Here is a 23,127-nt window from a genome sequence, read left to right as displayed (position 1 = left end):
CATACCAAGACACCATCTTACCCCCACCCCACACACTACTTTAGAACACCATCAGAGCTGTTTATAAAAAGACAGGTGCAAACCAGACTGTCACTGGTGAAGAAAAAAGCAGACACAGCCAGGGTGTACCACCACGGACAGAACAAGAAGCCTGGATCATTCAGAACTTCTCATTATTAGATGTTGTGACAAGACCTTGAGACCTTTTTTTTCTTCTTTTTTTTACGAGAGAGATTTTTGTTTGTTTAGTTTGTAACCTGTCTATAAATCTAAATGTGAAAGATTAGGGTTAACAAAATGGAAGGACCTGAAGCGTCAGAATTTAGCAAGTGTTCTGTGCGTGTTAAGCTATGCTTAATTCAAGGCCACTGATTGGTCACCCTTGGAGATAATGCACTACGCCGCATTGATCTGTGCAGACAATTGACAATGCAAGAAGTTTTGGATAGCCACTACCGCCTTTAAAATGACAACCACCAAAATCTTTCAAACTTACCAGCGTGGATTGTTGTCATATCGACATGTCTTCAGTAACATTTTGTTAAAATCTGGACAGAAATACAGTCTCTTTGTGCTGAGTGTCCATATCGCGTCTTTTTTCAATTATTCCAGTTAGAGCAAAAGCGGCTGCCTATAGAAAAGGCACCGCTCCAAGCATCTATTTTCAGGCCGCTAGCCTATGAACTTTTGAGTGAGGCGTTAGCGTCGTCACTGTCGCTCCTTTAGCTAGCTACAGAACAAGCAGATTGTTTAAAAACGCCCGTTAATGATTAACTAGAAGCTTAATTTATCAGAGTGTAAACTAAAAAAGTATTTGCGCTACTAGCTGCGGTCAAAAGCTGATGAAGCCCTCCCCAGATACCCACCAGCGCTTTTCTGATGGAGAAAACCGCTAAATGGACACACGCCCTGAGGGCTTATCATTGTGACATCTCTTATGACATCATCAACACATGCATGTTTAAAATATTCACTGGACTTGTAGGCTAATGGGTCATCCGATGAATGGGGGATAGGATACAGGTATTTAAAGTAGAATTTGTTTAAAAGCTCAAAATGATTACTCATGTTAAGGCCTACAGCCTAGGATTACATGTAGTTGAGATTTTCAGGTCAAGTAGGCCTACTGCAGTATAGAAAGGTAATACACACTGGCCCCATCACTGCTGAAATCACCTCACAAAGCATCTCTCCTTCTACCTTTCTGTATTTTTAGAGGATAGATCCAGTGATCCTGTCCTCTTCTCTCTCCCAGGATGGCCATGCCTGTGGAGAGTGTGGCCGTGTACTCCCACCTAATAGTTACTGTCATCCGTGCTACGGGCCTGAGGGCGAAGACCTACCAGCATCGCATTAACCCCTTCGTGCTACTCCAGCTTGGCCCACATCGAGCCTCCACACAGGCTCTTTACGATACGCCGGCCCCACAATGGAACGCTGAGCTTTCCGTCCCTCTACCCGCCTCAGTGGACACTACTGCTGTCCTTGTTCTCACCATCATGCACAGACGGGCATCCTTATTCGGCCTGTCTGACAAGTTCCTGGGAATGGTCTCCTTCCAGCTGGTTGACATCATCACAAAGGAACATGATGGACGAAAAGAGTGAGTGTGGTATGTTCTACTATGATAATAAGGAATTAAGAAATAAGAAATCGAATTAACTTGTGCACAGATTTCTCAGTTTTTTTTCTTCCTGTATATTGATTCGATTACGTCTTACACCCACAATTTATCAGGCCTATTATTTCAGCTTGATGAACGTGCTGATGTGAACTGGTTAGAAGACACACATATGAGACGTCCAGAACAGAACGTATTTTAGGAGCCTGCTCTTGTACCAAAAATAGTTTACGCCCATGCATGTTCATCCAGTGACAGAACACGTGATAAATCATACCTGTGAACAAAAACTAATCTCTACAAAGGGTGTTGCCTTGATTAACAATCATGTGTTCCATTAACAGATCTTACATGGAGATATTAATCTTTTTACAGATGGTTCATGCTCCATTCTAAACCCAGCAAGAAACCGAAGAAGCGAGGCCACGTCGAAGTATGTTTCCGTTTGATCGGAGAGACAGACTTCCAGTCCCAAACCCAGACATCACTATTCCAAACCCTCACACAGCCCTCACAATGCCACGGCATTTCCCAAACGAAGCCTCTATCCCTCACCACCATCCAACCTCTCTTCCCCAACCTCTCTTGGTCCCACACCCACAACCAGTCTCTGTCCAACACTCAGCCCCCCTCCATCTGGGAGAGTAGCCACATCAGCTGGGAGGGAGAGTGTCTCAGCTCACCATCTTCTGTTCAGGTCAGCGCCTAGAAAAATGTTACATCATTTTTGCCTTTACCAACTGACAAAAAAGTAAAAAATAAAATTCAATGTTTTGCGCATTTAGAATGTGATGAAAACCTTGTCAAATTGAAGGAAATAAGATGTTTTCATCAGCTATCTTTAGGCATGGGTTATCTGACTGCCATGTAAGAAATACAATCTATAAATGGGAACTCAAAATATAAGTGAGATATTACACACCAACAGCTGTAGAGTCGTACAAAATCCTCTAAGAATAGAAGAGAGTAGATTACAGTGTGTTGAATGGTTACCCCTCGTCATTGTATGTGCAGCCGGTTGAGGGTGAATGGATGCCAAACAAGACATCTTGTGTGGAAGGTTCTGAGCTGGACTTGGGCCCACCATCTGTAAGAGCAGCAGCCCCAGCAGGCCCTCAGGAGTCAGCCACCAGCCCAGACCATGTCAGCATCAGCAACGGTGTGTAGACTGACCACCCATCTCTTTTTTCCCCAACCAGTCATGTTAGAGAGAAGGATGAAGATGAACTGAACAACAAAAAGAACCCAGAACCCAAGAGAGCACCAGGGAGAAAGACAAACAAGTATTTTTATTCTCTGATTTTCTGTTTTTCCTTTTATCTTTCCCGCAGACCTTGCAGCCTCCAGACCGACATCTCTAGGGTCTGCAGAGGTGAATCAGGGCTGTGTGGATTTAGATGATGAGGAGTATCTGCTGAAATCTGAACACAGTAGCAGTTCCTCCAGGGCATCTATGCTGGACCTTCTGTGTGAACGCTACACTATCGGAACTCAGACCTCTTGCACTTTCCACATCCAGGATTTATCTGGGAGAGCACCGTCTTTCACATCCAGACTAAGGCAGCTGTGCTACAAGGGGAGTGCACAAGAGGAGAATGAAGAAAGATGGTGTCCAAGGTTTACACATGGTTCCACCATGTTCTCAGGCCACAGTCCAAGTTCATATGAGCAGATCCCCAAACCAAACTCCATGAGGAGGCAGCCAGGATTCTTCTCACGGCTGTGTGTCTGCTTCCGAAGAGAATAACGCACAATACAATTACTGTACACTTGGCATAGCCTATTGTGCTGTTTTCCTTCTGCCCAAACAGAAGTCACCATGTATAAAATCCCCAAACCAAATAACTCAGTTTGTAGTTTCTCAGTTCCACAGTTTCTGATTGAACTTTTCTTTTTCCTTCTTTACCATCCAAACTCCAGGTAGAACTCAACTGTGTGTGATTCACAGTTTTGTTTGTGTCTGTTTACTCTTTGTTGTCTTGGATAGGAAGGTGAGGTTGCCTCTACACCTGAGGTGGCAGAGCTCTCACCTCCAGCAAACTGCCAGGTGCGAATGCACAAACAATAGAAAAGTATAATGATTTGTTCACATGTTAAGACCCTGATAGGTGTCACAGAGGGCTGAAGGAAAAACAGTTATAATTTGATTAGTGGCTGTGCATCACAACTTAAGTGCTCTTCGGAAGAAGAAAAAAAACGAGAGAAGCTGAATTTGCTTTTGTCATGATGTGTTACATGAGAGTGAATTCAGTAGGACATTTAACTGTTTCGCTGTATTTCATGAGAGAGGCAAAATACCCAGAATCCCATGACTACAACAGGAATTATGGGGTCCTTATATACATGCTGTGTTGATGCATCTTTAGGGATGAGAATAGACAATAGTGGAGATAGAAAGGTTTATTTCTTCACACCTTTGATGAGAGATCCACAGTTGAGGGTAGAAGGTGGAATTATTCATTTGGATTACTGCCATCGGTGGTGTAACATCTGTTTGCCAGACAATCACGCCAACTAGCAAACCATAATAATTCACCATTAAGCGGGGTCCATATGTTTTGTACTTTACATTTTATCATACTAGCTGCAGATAGTAATAGCTTAATTAAATGCATAATAATTGAGTAAGACATCCAGTGGGGTCTGAAACATTTATTGGGTCAACTGAAGAATAAGAAAGTCAAGTATTCTGCGACACCACAAGAAGCTGTTTGGAACATTGTCATATCATGTTGGGATAACATGGGTCATCAGGTTTTGCACAAACTTATGGAGTCCAGGCCAGCTACAGTACACAATGTCATTAGAGCAAAAGGGAGACATGCGAAATACTAAGATATTCAGAAATGTTCTGACGTGTAATGTCATATTTTTTCATTACGTTCAAAACAAATGCTATATAGAAGTATCTTGCCTAAGGTCACTGACCCCACTGTATGACATGGTACAATATAGTGTGGTAATAATATTTCAAATCATCAAGCAGTGTAGTGCATTATTGGACACCCACTTTTTTGGGTTGGAATACCAACTATCTAAACAAATGCGCAAAACATTTGACCCACTGCCAAGTGAGTAATGGTGTGGGCACTTAAATTGGAGTGGATGCCTTCTTTCTGCTAGTCTTTTTAGCACAACACTAGCTTTTTTCTCCATCTACCCTCCCACCCATTTCTACCCCTGAATTTGTTTCGCTCACCAAATTGGCTCCTCAGACACTCATCCTCTCCTTCCCCAGTCCTCATTTAAAAAGTGAGAAATTATAATTATCTGAATTATGCTTTTAATGATGCGTTAATTAGACTCCTAGAGTGAGATAAGCAAGTGCCTATGAATTATTACCCGTGAAATCCTTCCAGATTCGTAAGGGAGTTCTCATACAGGCAACACCATGGAAATTTGCTTTGCTTAGTGATTAGTATGCCTCCAAATAACAGAACAGATTGTGGTGCATATGCTTATGATTACAACTTTTGAATGCTACAGTGTTACTCGTGTATCATGTACTGGCAGTTTTATATGGAGATTTTAGTGACTGAACCTTTCTTAGGGAGTCAACCCACTTACAATATTAAACACCAAACCAGGCACACGAGGCTAAAGTAATTCTCTGGCTCACTGCTTTTATGTAAATAACGTATATCCTTATTGCCTTGTTGTTCCAGTATTTTCCTTTTGGAATTTACATAGAAAGGTAGAGTGACAAGTTTGTCCTTGGAACAACTTAAGGGTAACTTAAGGGTAACAACTTACCGCTTTTATATCTGTATCCAGACTAAAATATATTTGAATTGGCGTGAAGCACAATATCACAGAAACCGCACTACAGTATGAACAGAAGAGGGAAAATATTAGGATAGCTACAGAACGTTGATCTTTACTAGGAATGACGAGCGTGTAGAGAGCATTTGGGTAATCTTTTCTTGTAATAACTCTGTCTACTGTGTTTTGAATCTGGGGCGCCCATCCCTGCTCAGCCACCATGACCACGACCAATCTCCTAAGGCCCTGGCATTTAGTTGTCCCTGTTGTCCAAACTCCAGGAGGGAAATGGTCCTGCTAATTTGCAGGATGTGGGATCCTCCTTCTACTTAGCATGCATGAGCGCCGCTGAAGAGGCATCAGGAGCTTGAGAAAGAAGGTCTGGCTTGCATTGTTTAAATGGCCATAGCCAGAGGCTAAGTACACATTTTTCTTCTTAAGCAAATAAAGGCTCTTCACTTCTATTCTCTGACCAGTGTTCCAACGTCTTGCTTTACACTGAGCCATTGTCAGGATCACTGTTAAATGCTAACATTTCTCCAACATTCTCAAAAACAGTTTTTCCATAATCAAAGAAAAGCCTCACTGTGAGTTTTGCGCTTCACCTTCAGTAGCAGGCTCATTGTACTACCGTGCTCGACTTAGTGCGTCTGAAGGATCTTCTCACCAGTAACTACCACACTATTCAATGCACTACTCTCTGACTGCCTGGAAACTATTATTATAGTGTTAACAGTATGTTCACGACAGAATACTGTAATCACAACAAGTGACATTTGAAAATGTATTTGTTCATTTACAAAACAAAGTGTAACTTTGTCAATTATAATTAGCTATTGTTTCAGACTCTCCTGCTGTATTATTTTGCCACAATAAATGGGATCATAGTGGTTTCAAAATGCTGGAAGGCTTAAAGCAACAAAACAGACCACAATACAGGTGTTTTCTGGCTAGACCTCCGACTAGTCAAGAGGATATAAATATTGGCAGGCAGTTTTTGTTTAGCACAGGTTTCATGGAAATCAAGTGATGTTAACGCGTATACTCCCCTTGTTATAACACTAATTAACACAGTGCTACCTGCTCAATATTTGGTAACAGAACCACTGTCTGCGGATGTAGACATTTACAGGATTCCATTTTTAATTAGGCAAGAAAGCACAGGTGTGTTAATGAGCAGATGAGCTCCTTTGAATAAAATCCTCCTGTTTATAAAGAAAATTAGGCATCAATGCTGAAATAAATTCAGAACATTTCTCAGAGAAGGAAATAGCAGTTATTCTGAACTTTGTTCGCCTTTATTGCCTGTTTTCTCTCCTTTAAATCGTTATTTGATTTAATCATTGAAACATTTTCAATCATTCACAAACCATTAGCTTAGGAAATTGCTCCACTAAAATCCATTAAATGGCCAATGTATGTGGACTCCTGACTATCACTTATTGTGATAATGACTGTGGGGATAGACAGGAAATGTAAGGTAGGACATGCAGGGACTGGCTTTCACTGGAATCAAACCAGGCCCCCTGTGGTTAGGTCTCAGGTCACATGGTACGTGCTGTCTACCCTGTGAGAGCCACTGCTGGTGGAAATACGAAAATCTAAAGCATAAATGTTATTCGACACAAATCTGTGCTTTAAACTTTGTGGCAAGAATTTGGGGAATGCCAGAACTGTTTCGGCTTGCCCCCAATAATGCACCAAGCGAGGTCCTTAGAGACATGGAAGCAAATCCCGCATCAATGTTCCAATGTATTTTTGAAAGCATTATCCATAAAGTGAAGGCGGTTTTAGAAACAAAGTGAGAACCAACCACAATTTTGGAATGATAGGTTCAACAAGCAGGTGTCTGTATACTGAGCAGAGTCCACATACTTTTGGCCAAATAGTCGTTGTACCCAACTGTTTGTTGGGTACACATCAATGGAGAAAAACCTCTGTCAATAAAATACAATATCAAAGTGGTTTCAATCCTTTCAGTCTAGCCCAAGAAACATATTTAATTGTTCCTTTTCACCAGACAACATAAAATAATAACACTGCAGTTAATTCATGATTTGTAATTTAAATAGTTGTTAAGATATAAGTACTGTGTATAAGAGAAGAGGGTTATGCCAGGATTTAGCTTCTTGGAAGACTGTTCAATGTCAACTTAACCCCAGGCTTGACATTAAAATGTTCTACTTGACTGCTTCAAGCAGCAATTAGTGAGTGTTGTGAAACAAGTGTTAAAGATACTAAATAACCCTCTCACACGAGATCTCTATGCTGAAGAGTTTCAGTCTCCCACTTGGGATCAACCTTTTTTTTTTACATTTAAGTAAATACTTTCATTATCAGAAATGAGTTAATGAACATTTAATATCACAATCATACCATCTAAATAGACAACATACTTAAAAGATAGACCACAAAGCAGCCAGGCAAGCCTCTGCATTAAGAAAATTATAAGTAACTTTCCTGCAAGGTATGTCTGACTGTAAATTAATGACAAACATAATTCTTTCCAGAACCCACATCACCTGTTACCAGAACTCACATCACATTCATTACGCTATGCCAGATAGGATGCTGCCCAGTCATGTCTCAATAAGCTTTTCTGTCTCTCGTCATCTCAGTCTTATTGCAATTATTCTTTATGCCATAGCTAAAAATGTAATTGTGTGAGTGGTGTGATCCTTGAGAGGGAAAGATAGAGAGATGGGCTTGTTGGTGTGATGAAATGGTAGGAAACCTGCTGTCAAGTGTTGGTTCTGGCTGCCTAGGAGACGCCAGGGGGGGATGCTTGTCAGATTAATAGCCCGGTCAGAAGAGGAGAGCTGTTGGCAGGGGGTGGGGTCTTGTCAATGTTTATCAATCATCAGTTAGATATGATACTGTAATAGCTGCGGTATTTTTTACACACCTACAACTAACGGAAATGTACAAAGGGTCTTTGGATAGAGGTTCAATTTTACTTACAGTAATATCATCAGGTCTGCATAAATGCATTGCAAAACTGTTGGTGGTATAAACAAAGGAGACGGTTTTAAGCCGGTCAGCTATCAGTTAAGGACTGACAAGTACGGCTGACAAGTTGAGTTATTGTGCCTCAGTGATCCAGCACACTGTAGCCTAATGTTTACTTGTAGGCCTGGAAGTTTCTGTCATTTAAATGTAAAGGCATTTTTATGAAAATTATCACGGACCATTTTTCTATTGAGCCTTACATTTTGCTCCTTGTTTCTATGATTTACTTTAATACATTTTCCTTGAAAGCCCCATGGAAACCACTGCATTTTCAATTCAGTCTTACAAAGAGTAAACATTTGCTATTCAGTTCATTTGTTATTTAGACGACAGTAAACTGACATTAGTTGTTATGAAAAACAAGTGTTTGTATTCCAAACATCTCAATAATTTATGTTATGTTTTACTGCCCACTTGCATGTCTGGTTTAGTAACCTTCTTTGCTATTTGCTTTGCTTTTGAAAATGTATGTTTGCATAAGCTACAGTGTGTGTGTGTGTGTTTACATTTAGTCATTTAGCAGACGCTCTTATCCAGAGCGACTTACAGTAAGTACAGGGACATTCCCCCGAGGCAAGTAGGGTGAAGTGCCTTGCCCAAGGACACAACGTCAGTTGGCACGACCGGGAATCGAACTGGCAACCTTCGGATTACTAGCCCGATTCCCTCACCGCTCAGCCACCTGACTTTGTGCGTGTGTATATGAGTGTGTATGAGCGTGAATGTGCAGCATGTGTATATGTCAGTATTAATTTGTGTTTGTGAGTGGACATATGTTGATAGTTTACATCTTTCATGTATCTGTAATGTATATGAGTTCCTAGACATAATAATGGTTCAGATTATACTGTGCTATCCCCATAGGAACCAAACAACAATTAAAATTCAATAAACTTAAAACAACATTTTATTCACAACATTCATTATACCTTGATTAGAGCCTTTCTCTGAGTCATAAGAATCAATCTATTACTCTCCCGGACCCGACTGGCAGAACCCTGTAATTGAGTGGCTGCTTTCCTTTTCTCAAGTGCCCTAAAGCCAATCAGTGTGGAGCAAACAGGTGGTGTGTGAGGAAACAAGCTTTTCCAGTCCATAAAAGTAGCTAACTAGCTCCAGAGACCTTGCCAACCTATCATTAGCATGTCATTTGAGTTGTAAATCAGCCTGAGCTCTTGTCATGGTATAATCAGATCCACAGCAATTTTGGATGACTACAAATCTACCTGGTCATTTAGTAGACAGACAAAGTCAGGCAGCTCTTGTGATGCCTGAAGTGTACAGGCTGGATTGATGGCTAAGTTAGCACCTCAGGTTAGAGACTATGCTGGAGGTAAGGAACAGAGGTGGTTTGTAATGATACTTGCATGAGGAACCTATAGCCAAGTGAATATTCCTTTCTTTAGACTTTAGCTATGGTGACTCAGAGCATGTCTGGAACCGGATGTCTTTTGATTGATTCTAGTCCATGTCACAGTAATTAATCAGTGTTGTAATATAATTGAAGGTGTTGGTATAAAGACGGTAAATTGCATACATTTCGACAGTTTATATAATTCTAGGAGCTGTAGATTTAATTGTCATTGTTCTCTTGAAATGTCCACCATTCCTGGTGTGAGTAGAGATGTAGACATGTAGAAAGCATTCAGCACAGAAGCAGAAAGCAGCAATGTTAGAATTCCCCTCAGTGAACCACGTGGCATCCTTGGTTTATTGGTGTGCAGCCGTCTCTTGTCATTAAAATCACCAGATAACCTCAATCAACTGTGATCTCGTTGATTATTCTTAAATGCTATTATTCTTACACATTCTTCCATTTGAAATTATATATTGTGGGGAATATCTGAAAACCACTAACAGTGAAAAGCTTTCTAAACTAGATGAATTGTGTTCCGTGGTCAGGAACTATGACTAATTGAAGATTGGTTGTTTAGAAAGAAGTTTCATGTGGCGGGCAAAGTTTGTTCTTTGCAAGTTGTAGTGGATTTGGCGCTGATATTTTATGGGATTTGGTTTATCAGTTGCCATCTACAGTATTTGTGTCGACACTGCAATTATGTAAACTTGACTCTTATCTTGTTTCTTGTGTGATCTCCATATGATCCAAACCAAAGTTCATGAATCTAAAGAAGTGTCAGCTACATAAGCAGAGTGAAAATGGTAATTCCATCAAAATATTTGACAGTCATTCTTTTTCTATGTTTGGGAGAGAAACTCAAACATGAAAAAAAGTGCATTGATGTAAACTTCATCCTCAAACAATCAAAGCTCAAATTCTGTGGTAATTTTGTTTTACATAACAATCTTTTGAGACAGATATTCTATAATTCAGGGTTTTTTTACTTCTCATTTTGAGCCTTTGAACCTTTTTGAATAATTCACAACATAAGCTAGAAGTCATACTTTTCTCTTTAATTTTTTTTTTTTTTTTCTTTAATTATATCCCTATATCCTATGTTTGTCAGTCAAATCCCAGCATTAACACTCAGTCATTAACCAGATGTAGTGCAGTGTGCAATTACTTAGTGTCTCGGTTCATTTAATTAATCTTAATTGGTACATATTAATAATTATGTACTTGATTGAAAGGTCAATAAATAGACATCAACAGTAAGTGTGGTTTAGTTTGTTAAGTTTTCATCAATAGCATAATTAATTGAAACCTTTAAAATTCTGCTGACCTATTTATAAATCTCTCTCACTTCCCTCTCTCTTTATCATTCACACAAATACACACACACACACACACACACACAAACACACGTATATACACTGATTAGTGTAATCATTCATAGTCCTACACATTAGTATTTTACTATGATTAAGGCACTTCTACTTAAACACTTGAACTATTTTAACACATTATCCCATTGTAATGGAAAGCCTCCACTTGCAGTATGGTCAGGTATGTATGTCCTCACACTCTGGGATCACTTCACTGCCACGGGATCACTTCACTTTCACTGAAAATGAAGGAAATATGCTGTTCCTTATCAAGGATAATTAAGCTAGTTAAAGACAAACAATGTCTTTATAACTGGGTTGAGCTTAAGTTTGTTTCTGCAATGCATGTCCACAAAAATGGGGGAAAAAACGATCAAGGGCTGGAACAATGGTCTGAAAAATGCATACCTTTTCATTTGTTGGCCCAGAGAGTGAGATGCTGATGCATTGGAATGCAATGTATTGGTTGCATATCCATGTGGATCTATCATGGACCTCATTTCCATGTCATGTGGGTGTTCTGTAACTAAAACATAATCCAGTCTATGTCCAAATGTACTCTCATAGATTTTATTTGCATATCAAACAAGCACACTCTTATTCTATTACATAGCCTGGTACTTGTTTATATCTATCAACAAGATATGTATTTACATAGATCTTTCACAGTTTTTATCTGTACTGTTGATCCTATTCGTGACTTGACAATACAATAACAATACTGTTTTAAAGGGGTCATTGTGTATCATCATAAAATGTGTGAATAATGACTCACCCTCCATGGGATTTGTATTTTAAGAAATAAACTGAAAGACAAAAGACAATATTGCTGTATAGGGAAGTCCGTCTGTCCATCCTTTACCGATTCCAAAAACACAATTGCATATACCTCAGTTCTGTTTACTTTCAACGCAAGACTATGCAGGTCATGCAGTAACAAATGCTTGGAAAATGAACAGAATCTTCCAGAAACAGTACAGTAGTCATATAAGTTGTGTCTCATGATTTTTTTTTTAGCACACAAAGCTGAACATTTTGTGCACCTACGTGCATAACTACCATCTGTTATTTTATTAGTGCCTCTGAATTATCCATTTCCATGGCAACAACACAGAAGCAGGTATAGGCTTTGTAAATGTTTGAGTTGTAAGTGATAGGGTCCATATAGAGTTTAGGCTTTTGACATTTTAATACTTGAGTCTCTCAGTATATATATATATAGGTATGGTTTAATGTGTGTGGTGTGTATAGTGTATGTGTGTTTGTGTGTATGTGTGTGTGGACTTGATTGCATACATTTCCCTTAATTAAAAAATATAGATTTCGACCAAGAGGGTACTTAGGTCATTCTTGAAGCAAACATACCAAAAATACTAACATGCAAATTAAAAATGTATCATGTCAGAAATGACCTAAATCCCAAACAATGTTAAGACCAAAAGCAGTAATAGGGATAGTTTGCTCATACATTTTCTTCACAGTTTATGAGCATATCTGCCGATAATGAGACTATTATATATATGTCTATTATAAAAAGGTGATGAAAATGATGAAAATCTAACACCTCTCAATAGCTTAGGGCTTTAAGAATTAACAGGTCTAAATCACAATGCCTAGGTGATATGAATTAATTTTCCAGCTGGTGGAACAGTGGGCCCAAAACCTTGTATACGAAACCCCTCAGTGACATGTCTATTTCGACTAATGAATGAACTAGAACAATAACAATTAGCATTTTTATTCATAGTGTAAAACAATTTAGAATTTTACTTTATTTAGCTTTACGGAGCATTCATCAAATTGTGAATGGTTAGGCCTAGGTATTATCTAGGGTGCGACAACGAATGGTTGCTATTAAATCAGACAAAAAATGTTTTAATCTGAGAAATGTGTGAGATATTTTATACCCTGAAGGGCGACGGTTTGAGAGGTTATGTGTTTGTTGAATATTTTAATGGAGAGAAAAGAAAGCGCATGCTCTGTCTGTAATTTTCCGAAAAACTATAGCCTGATAATAGATTATCCTGTGATTAAAACTCAAATCTATTGTTTTTGACAAAAGGCCTAACATGTCGTGCCTGTAGTATAGGCAAATAGTCACTCAACCTCAGCAACTATAGGCTTGCGATAACGGTAGGCACAGCCTAACGAAAAGAAAAAGGCTACAAGAAGGCAGTTGCCGTCGGTGGCTTTAAATTAAAGAGTTATTTTCATTTTGAAACAGGTTGTTATTTATATGATCCTTGCCCCATAATAAAGAGCAGATATTAAATAACCTAAATAAATAGCAAATGACGAATAAAACGTACACGATTAGGTGGGATAGAGCGAAATAAAAAAAGTCGTTTTTAGCAACTTCTTACAAGCTGACTTCATCCATTTATAAGTTTTTATAAGTGTTGTCCTAATTGCTACGACCGTTTTAGTGAGGAGATACATGCCGTTAGTGAATTTTGTTACAGGTTTGTGAACCGTTTTCATTTTCTTCACAAAGCATGGTAAACGGAAGGGGGAAAAAATATGTAGGCTATACAAAATACATTTATGGATTAAAGCAGTCTCTGTACAAAGGGTCGTTATCCTATCTTCATAAAGATACAGGACAATAATTGTGTTATATATGCGTCTCAGATGTTATGTAGATTTTTGTATTTTCTAACGAAACCATAAGGGCATAAATCCCATATGGGCAACCAATATTTTCGAGCCTTCGCATGCCCTGTTCTCAACCGATGTCAGAACGCTGAAAGATTGCATGTCATTGACTATTCTTATTGCCAAGAGTGCATGTTAGGACCTGCATACAAAGTTTCAATAATACACAAATATTGTTGTGAAAAGACATCTCATGTTGATGTTTTTATTTCCGAAATAAAAACACAGAGAGAATTACAAAACCATTTTCAGACAGAAGGTTTAAGAAAATAAAGTATAATTATAGTGCATTTTTCTAACATCTAGAAAACTAAAATAATATTTCACTACCAAGTGCTACATAACAAGATGTTCCGGGTATGATTATGGTTGTGGAAATAAATGTACAGTAGAGGTAAATGTTGTTTTCCCCCATGTCATTGTGATGTAACTGGTCATTTCTTTTCACTAGGCTCTACATTCTGCAATAGTCTGGAGGCTGGAATGAATGCCAAAGGCATATAGACTAATTATAAATGAGCACACAGACCATGGCTTTAGACCTTTTAAACACCTGTTCAAAAACAAAACAAAAAACATAAACATGAACAAAATATATACATATCAGATGCATAGAATACATTTTCTCAATTTACATAAATAATACGTTTAACTGCCAAAAGGATTCAGTGAGAGTCAAATTGTTTCCAAGTATAATATACCACATATAATATTAATAATATGCAGTTAGCTTTTCTGGGTGGGTCTGATCAAATTATCCAGCCCACTTGTAGTTGTTTGCAGAATTATACATTTTCGGTGGCTCTTCCAATGTTACTATTGTGTGATTAAGCAACTTAAGGAAGAATCTTGTACATAGATAACATGGTAGATGGATGTTGCAGTAAAATAGTCTCTTCATAAGTTTGGTAGGGCTGTGATGCCACTGCATAGCAACAGGCCAAATAAATCTAGTGTCCATAGTCCAGGCTGGCTTCAGTCCAAGAGTTGATGTACACTTTGACAATGTCTCTTCAACATCCACACAATGTCATATCAGTCAGTTTTTATCAACTGTTCATGATGTCCATCTACTGTGTGTTGGGTTAGGCATCTCAGTCCAAGAAATAGTCCATAAAGTAAGAGTCGAAACTCCATTCAAATTAAATGTTGATTCTGAAAGGTGTCCAACATTGACATTCAGCACTTTGACCATTACATTTCAGTATTTGTGGAGCTCCCTGGTTTAAAATGATTGGACCAAACTCTGCCTAAGGCCCCTGTTATTTGAGACCTGCATGTGAGAAGGTGATTGGTGGCAGAGACCCTGTAGCATGTTGACAACCTCACAAAGTCATGTGGTCAGTCTTCTGAGATCACGTCAATGTCCTCAGTGCTGTTCTGTTGGGTGGCAACCCTCCAGCGACTGACATGCTGACTGCCTTTTCTCTTCTGTTGAGACTCAGGGGATTCTTCCTCCAGCTTCTGGCGCTTGTGCTTGGTTCGTCTGTTCTGGAACCAAACCTTCACCTGCCACAGACAGACAGACATCCCCTTAAAAATCACATTCAGTCTTGCTATCAATTGATGTTGCACCAATCACAAACTTTTTGAATGTACATTTGTACGACTAAACCACCCAACCATTTGTCTGCTTAGAACTCAGAAAAAAGCTGTGTGTGTTTCTGGATGTCATGAATACAGTTTCTTTTCAAGTCCATCTTATTCTTAAAGTTCAGGAAATCCAGAAAAGTGTTAGATCTTAAACTTAATATAAACTTGTAGTCTACATTTTGGTCGTCTACAGACAACACAGAAAAACATGTATTTGTCCCCACAATTGTAATTGTATCAATGGTGGAAATGTGATACTTTCCTAGTTGTAAACATTACTCTTTAATTCAGCATGTCTACAAATGCGTGATGATTTCATAAAAATAAATGAACCCAACCCTTTACTATAAAGTTGCCCAAGCCAAAGGAGCTATAATCCCACCACATTTTCTAATTTAAATTATTAGTGGATGAAACATTAAAGATAGAAAACTTTAGTATGTCTTGTGTCTAGTAACCAGGCTGCGTTATCTCCCCCTTTCAGGCCTTTTATAAATACTGTATTTAGAGCTTGTTTATCAACCCACTCACCTGTGTTTCTGTTAGGCACAGGCCGCTGGCAAGTTGCTTGCGCTCAGCACCTACCACGTAATGGTTTTTCTCAAAGGCTCTCTCTAGTCGCAAGAGCTGGGAGGGGGAGAATGCGGTACGGATCCGCTTGGGCTTACGGGAGAAAGCTCCGTGTAGGAGGAGATTTTCTGGACTGTTGTCTTCCCCTAAAAGGGTTGAGAAAAACAGGATTAAAACAGGCAACTTTACCCTGCATGCTTCACCTGCAATTTAAAGTTCTTGTTTGTTATTGACTTCATTCCAATGCTCTTTGCTGCTTTTCACTGTCATATAAATGCAGTCCATTTACTGTCATGTGTCACTTTGAAAAAAGAGATGTGTTCGTGTGGGTAATGCTTGCTTGTTTCAGCGGATTAGCCCTTAGAGATGATGACACAACACAATAGCATTCATGATGTTATGTTTAAAAGTCATCGGATATTAGCAAATAGTGTTGTGTAACTGACAGAATAGTGTTGCCTCTACTCCTGATGACTCCATTGTATGTCACAATCTTCACCAGAGGATGGTTGTTGTCAATAATGGGTTTCCTGTACTTAAGAAAGCCTGCTAGCCCAAAGTTTTGTTCAATGCTGTTCCAAGTACAGAAAAAAACATAGGTACTTTTACTTTTAAGTTATATATCCACTGAAAGATATTCACAGGCAGTATCAGTAATTGAAACTATCAGCCTCCATATTCTTTAGCAGTTTTCCATTTAATTTAAAAGCTGTTTATTCCACCATTAAGACCAATAGTTATGTGACTTAACCACTCCTCAAAGAGTGGCATTGGCCTCATTTGTATGCAGGGCCTTAGTGGGGCATAGTTAGTTCAATGTGCAGCATTTAAGGGGTATCGGAAAGAGTGAGCCATACGTAAATCCTGCAGGTTTTAAAAATGCAAAAACTATTTGTTGTGAAAGTAGCGATGTACAATTAAGCAAATCAAATCTCATGTTCATGTCTGATTTCATTCAACACAAGACAAAAGTTAAAGGCCCCCGTTTTTCACTTTCATTGTGTTCGTGACTTTTCCAGCCCACAAACAGCATCTGGTCTTGCAGGCTCTTCAGCCGTTTATTAAAATCACACCAAAAAAAACATAATATTTTACATAAGCAAATACATCTTGAAATTATTTGACCACTGAATGAAAAGATTTCATCTCTCTTGAAAGGATGAGGCAGCACAAAAATAACCTCAAAACACGTGTACGCAAAGTCAGTTGGACCTCGGCTGTAGGGGACAGTGTGTGGGATACACGAAAGCTAGGAACAATGGTCGACTGTCAAACATAGGTGAATGCTAAGAAATTAAATTAACTATATTCATATGCAAAAAGCCTTTCTGTGTACACTGACTTTTGGATATAAACACTGTATTCGAGAAGATGAATTACCTTGCATCTCCTTACCTTCCCTTACATTACACTTGGCTCATACAGTGTAAAAATATTTGTAAATGTAGTTACAAATGTGTTCAAATTTAAATATGGACAACTCCATTTTTATATCTCTTTTATTATATTTATTAACATCTGGCAGGTGGTACGGGACCATCAGGGATTGCACCTCCAGACTCAAAGACAGTTTCTACCTCTAAGCCATCAGGCTACTCAACTGACTGAATTATAGATATATTTTAGGTTTTTCTTTCATTCCCCCTCCCCCCTTTAATATCTTAGATAGCTTTATTTTATAAATTGCTATTGATCGGGCCTTGTCTCAAGTATGCAGGTACTGTGCAGTATGCAGAGTACAGTATTCCATACTGTCACAAAGTAATTACAGAGTCAGGTCCACTGTTTCATTCTCAAAGACACGTCAGCATGGAAGAGTGGCAACAAGTAAGACACCAAACGTTGAGTGATACTGATGGCTTACATACTTCAGAAAGTCACATATGCAAGAAATGTTTAGCCACATACCAAACATGACTACCTTATGTACATTTACTTAAGGGTAATACATGTCTGCATTAAATGATTTGTACGTAAACAAGAAAAACATGTTTTCTCTTTGTTAATTCAGGAGTATATACTATATATCTATTTAATCTATTTCAGATGTTTCTAATTGAGGTTGTAAACAAACACTATGAAACAAAACACTATAAAAGTAAACAAACGTCATATTTGTTCCACTCAGATATTGTTACAAAGTGGAATTACCTTACTGAATATTACAGATAAGATAACAACACATTTCCACCCAATGTTGCACTCGAGGTGGAGATCTTAGTTTTTGGTGGGCTGACAGTGTGTGCTAAAGAGTTACCTGTATGAAGCTGTCTATAGCACAAAATCAAGACATATCTCCAATTTGTCTTTGTCTATTGTCTTTGTCAGTCTGTCGGATCTCACCTTCTGTCTCAATGAATATCTTGTTTGATCCAACTTTTGTTTTTACCGTTTACTGGTTGGGCTAATACATTTGGTGAGAGTGGCGACAGAACTACTGCTACTGCAGTTGTGTAGTTAACACTTCAGCTGTTCCTTCCTGACACAGAAAGCAAACCTGTCTTCGGCCATGTGCATTCTTTCTGCCACAGGACTATCATTGACAACCAAGCTCAGCTCGCAGTGCTGAAACCCTTTTGAACATCTAAGGGCCAAAAACAATGAAAAGGTCCGGGAGCCATTATGCATGTACAGAAAAGAGAGGAATGTAGGAAAACTCTACAGGAAAAGATCTACGACTGCCAAAAGCTACTAAAACTTACAAGTGATGTTATGACGTTGGATGCAGCTCAGTAGTATAGTAGAAATAAATCAATTTGTTATTAATGTAGTATTATTGTTCTTTACTAATCATGTTTCCCCTGTTTTCATTGTCAGTCCCATAAACTTCTAACTCTCGGTATGACAACTTTGTCCTGACGGAGAGGAAGCCACTTAACACAATTGAGCCCCAGCTATTGACCCCTGAGCCCTCCTGATGAGCAGGGGGATACCCTGGGGCTCAAACAGACATTGGCCTTTACTCTGCTAACGTGGCCCCTCCATGGCTGGTGTGGAGCAGATGGCACCACAGAGAGGAGAGCTGCCTCACTAGGCAGACTAGTCCCCTGGCATCACCAACAAGCTTGGTCTTGTTGGCTCAACTTTGTAGGTAGAGGGGGGCAATTTCCCAGAGGTGGAGTTGCATGTCATGCATGGACAGTCCATGGCAGGAAAGGGAGGGAAGAGTGAGTGTGTTACTACCTCTTTCTGTCACCCCTCTCTGTTTATGTCTGCATCTCTGTTTCTTTCTTGCACACTCCGACACTCTTTCTTTCTTTCTGTCTTTTTGGTTTTCTTTCTCAGGAAGTGGCAATAGGATACTACAACAATTACCAAAATAAACAAATGTTTCTGACACTCATGATGGGTAATCCCTTGCCTTGTGAAACAATCACAACATGCATTATGTTTCCCTAAATAAACTTTATTGAGCTAAATCATTTAGAAGGCAACTGGGTCAGTCTTCAACCTATCAGAGCAAGGTAATAAGATGTTTAAGAGATATAAGTTTAACACTACTACCAGTGTATCAAATAGTAACACTAGCGATATAGATAGGGTTAGATAGCATGTATGAAGAGTATTTGGGGGATTCTTGATTAGTTATACAGTTCTGAACAGAATGTGTACAGTTTTACTCACTTTAACTTCTACAGGAAACAGTATAGCAACTCAATAAATTCCAGAGCAGCAAATATTGTGCCCCTATCAAAATTGCAGTTGCGTTAAAGGATCTTCCCGCTTTGCTCCCAGTGCACTCACTTCCTTCTTATCATGAACTGCACCACCTCTACAGATATTTGATCATGCTAATTTGTTCTGGCCATATGGAGGATGGAGTGAAAGGGTTTCAAATGGTTTGAACCTGTTGGTGGAGTTTTGTGGAGTGTACCTGTGTAGCACAGGAGAAAATAATATTGAATGGCATGGTTTGAAAGTAGGTCATTTCTGTCCACCCTGTCCTTTTGTTTCTCGTTTGAACACTTGTAATTAGATAATTTGATTGATAATTGTCTAGATTAGCTGTCCTACTGCTTTCTGAATAAGGGGTATGATATGGCCTGACACAAAGTTCAGCAGAGGAGGACTGGCAATGTCAACATAAGCTGCAGTCTTGATATTCAGGCCTTTTGTTTCGATAAAATACTGTGGTATCAAAAAAACTAAATTAAACAGGATGTGTTCTTAGTCAAATCAAGACAGTAACAACAATCATATCAATAATAACATAGCTTATGACTAACAATACTCACAACTAAGAATAATGTGTACGTGAATCATAATAATAACATATGTAGATGAAGAAGAAAAGAAAAACCTGAGCAAATCGTAATCTATATGTGAGAAATGTATATCTGCCTGGGTGTGAACAAGCAAGCTTTTTCAATATTGCAATCTTAGAGCTAACTTCCAAACAAAAATAACATGAAGGGTAAGCATAGCATAATTTATTGCATCTGTCTTGACACATAATGGTCGCAATATGTAGTGGGTTATGGTTGTCACAATGTGTTTCCCGAAACATCTCTCAATTTACATTTGAGATGTTTTGGTCTCCAAAAGTAAGATGAGAAAGTGGTTTGGAACTTCCTATGCAGTGAGAAATTCGTCAATTACTTGCCAATTACTTCGGCCTACTGAATTGGGATGTGCTTTTAACATAGTAATGAAATAATATGAAAACTCGCATGCTACAAATTGTTACAAACCCGTTTACCCATAGCCTACATTTCTCACATATAAAATATATATTGACAATTAGGCTATAACAAAGCCTGTAGCCTATATTAAATTATCTATATTACTGAATGTATTTGGGCCTTAATATGGCGTGGGCTATGTCCTTAACTTTAATTTAATTGAGAATGCATATCTCATCTTCTGATAGGCTACATCATAAACCATTGTCACAATTTCAAAGCACTTGTGTCTCAAATGCAAAATAATGACTTTCATATACTGACTGTAACATTAATTAATAAAGCCGTGATAAAATGTTTATTATTGTAATGTAGGTTAGGCTATTATCAATCTTATGAGAAAAAATATCATGTTAATGCACATAGCCTACCTTGGAACCTGTGTCCGAGATATCGGTTTCGTAGAACCCACGGATAGAAATTTAAGGTTTCTCTCTGGTGCGGATTGAAGAAAGGCTGCGATGGGATCTGAAGCTGATGCAGCGGCAAACCAGAATTGTTCGTGTGTGTCCCCGGCTCTGGGAACATCATATCTGGACTACTGTACAAAGCCCTGCTGGAGTTTTGAAAGCAACTCCCAAAGGGCGCGGAGTGAATTGATTCCGTAAACCTCAAGGCTGTCGGTCTGATGGGTTCGTCCACCGCTGGCGAACAATTTGCGTCTTTTCCAACCAGTGACTCGATTGTAAAACATTTCTTATTACTATGTTGGTACATAGTGTCAACCGTGTGTCTTTGCGTCAAGAAGGATATGACAAAATAAGTTAAAGAAAACAACCAGTGAAATCCGGTTACGGTGTCTAATTCTTAGAAGGTAGTTGAGCAGTCCGACGGGAATCCATAACTTTGAAGTTGCAGCTGTTAAGAAAAACTTCTCCCAATATTTCTAATTAACCATCACCCTTCGCACAATAGACAATAAATAATCGTTTCCAATATCAACTAATTGGTTAACTAAAGTGCTGTTGCCTATAAATCAAAAGCGACACTAGCGTATGGTCTTTTAGCATATGATTAGTTTAGGTCTTTGACAAAGTAACTCTTCTCTCATCATCACCGAGGACCATTTTCGGACTCTGTATGAGGATCGCGGATCAGTGAGTCTTTGAGAAGGAGCTTGTCACTCATCAGACTCAATACCTGCTTTGAGCGGTCGGTAAGAGAGGTGTGGTGAGCATGCGCGGACATGACTGTATGCTCAGCCATTTTGTTAAGTGGTTAGTGCTGTTTTCTTTACTCATAAACAAGCATTTTGTTGAGATGATAGGCCTAAATGATTGTTAAAATAAATAACATTGTCCATCTAAAACAAAACATTTATGAATACATGCATGTTCTTTCTGTCACTATCTATATTTGGAAGATGTTAATAATTCAGTTTGATATCATGTGCTAGAATAAATCTAAGGTACAACAAGGACGATTCATTGACAAATAATACTAACTGTTGAAGAAATAGAGTTGTGTTATTTTAGCCTATTAAAAAATATTTTAAGCATAACCTATTCTTTTGAGGTTATTCACCAGTGTCAAGTAAAAGGCTTAGTCAACGTCTTGAGGTCAGAGGGCTTCAGGAAATCTGTCCATTAAATCACTGTACATAAGATTGAGGGGGCCTGGACATGGACACACATCTTAACCACCCGAAATGAAGAAAGAGTCCTATTTCAACAAATTGACAGTCCTCAATTTTTCAGTCACCATTACACCAGTACATCAGGGTTCCCCTCCCCTTTTTGTCAGTTACATTTTTTACATGTTGTTAGGAGAGCACGGGTGGGGAGTACCAGATCAAAGTCAGAGACCCAGGACAGATGCCACCTCTATTCAGGGGCACTAATTGTTGGCTTAGGGGAGCCCACAAAAGCCCCCTGCCTCTCTCTTGTATGATCTGCTCTGCGGAACCCATGTGAACCTCGTAGGGCAAAGATCCCTTTGAGTCTCAAAGTATCTCAGTCTCCTGTTATTTTGTACCCCCAATCCCTTTGCATACAGTTATTGCAAATAAAAGAAAATAATGATTGCTTTTATTATAAATGTTTAGACTTTTGGCTTAGTTTCCCAGTACCATCTATACATTCGTTTCTGGTAATTAAGTAAACATGTTAGTGGAGACAGCGATAAAATAAGATAACATAAATGTGTTATTTAATTAGAATATTGTTCCTCTAGTAATCCACAAGGAAAGCATTTGTCTTTTCTACTGTTCATATAGGAAAAACTGCTATTTACAGAACTGAATGAAATAATTAAATTAAATGTAATGCCCTGATACCTAGTATAATTTGAGGTAGGCCTGTATGTCAACTGCACAAAGGAGAATCACATTATCAGCCACAATAGACAGTTATGTGTTAACATAATTGTATTATTATTTTGTAAATTGCATTAAAGAGAAATAAGAAGGACCAAGAAGGGCAATGCAGCAGTAAAAATATCTCACTCCACTAACCCAATCCCGCAGTTATAAAGAACATAAGTATGTAGTATAGTTTGTGTTACATACATGGT

The 23,127-nt window shown here is 38.7% G+C and overlaps 2 protein-coding genes across 2 annotated transcripts; one reads left to right on the top strand and one right to left on the bottom strand.

The window, feature by feature from the left end:
* Window positions 1–906: 906 nt before the first annotated feature.
* On the top strand, window positions 907–3,449 carry LOC134032664 (uncharacterized). Its single transcript, XM_062476682.1, has 5 exons — window positions 907–1,141; window positions 1,256–1,603; window positions 1,997–2,318; window positions 2,636–2,780; window positions 2,953–3,449. Exons 2-5 carry the CDS (start codon window positions 1,257–1,259, stop codon window positions 3,366–3,368), a joined length of 1,230 nt encoding a protein of 409 aa, XP_062332666.1. The 5' UTR covers window positions 907–1,141; window position 1,256; the 3' UTR covers window positions 3,369–3,449.
* A 10,616-nt stretch (window positions 3,450–14,065) lies between these two features.
* Window positions 14,066–21,333, bottom strand: emx3 (empty spiracles homeobox 3). Its single transcript, XM_062475850.1, has 3 exons — window positions 20,988–21,333; window positions 15,896–16,080; window positions 14,066–15,280 (listed from the first exon to the last, which is right to left on the bottom strand). Exons 1-3 carry the CDS (start codon window positions 21,331–21,333, stop codon window positions 15,113–15,115), a joined length of 699 nt encoding a protein of 232 aa, XP_062331834.1. The 3' UTR covers window positions 14,066–15,112.
* Between the last annotated feature and the right edge of the window lie 1,794 nt (window positions 21,334–23,127).

This window comes from Osmerus eperlanus, chromosome 13 (assembly GCF_963692335.1).
Source record: "Osmerus eperlanus chromosome 13, fOsmEpe2.1, whole genome shotgun sequence".
NCBI lineage: Eukaryota > Metazoa > Chordata > Actinopteri > Osmeriformes > Osmeridae > Osmerus > Osmerus eperlanus.
This window is presented reverse-complemented; position numbering and strand designations above follow the sequence as displayed.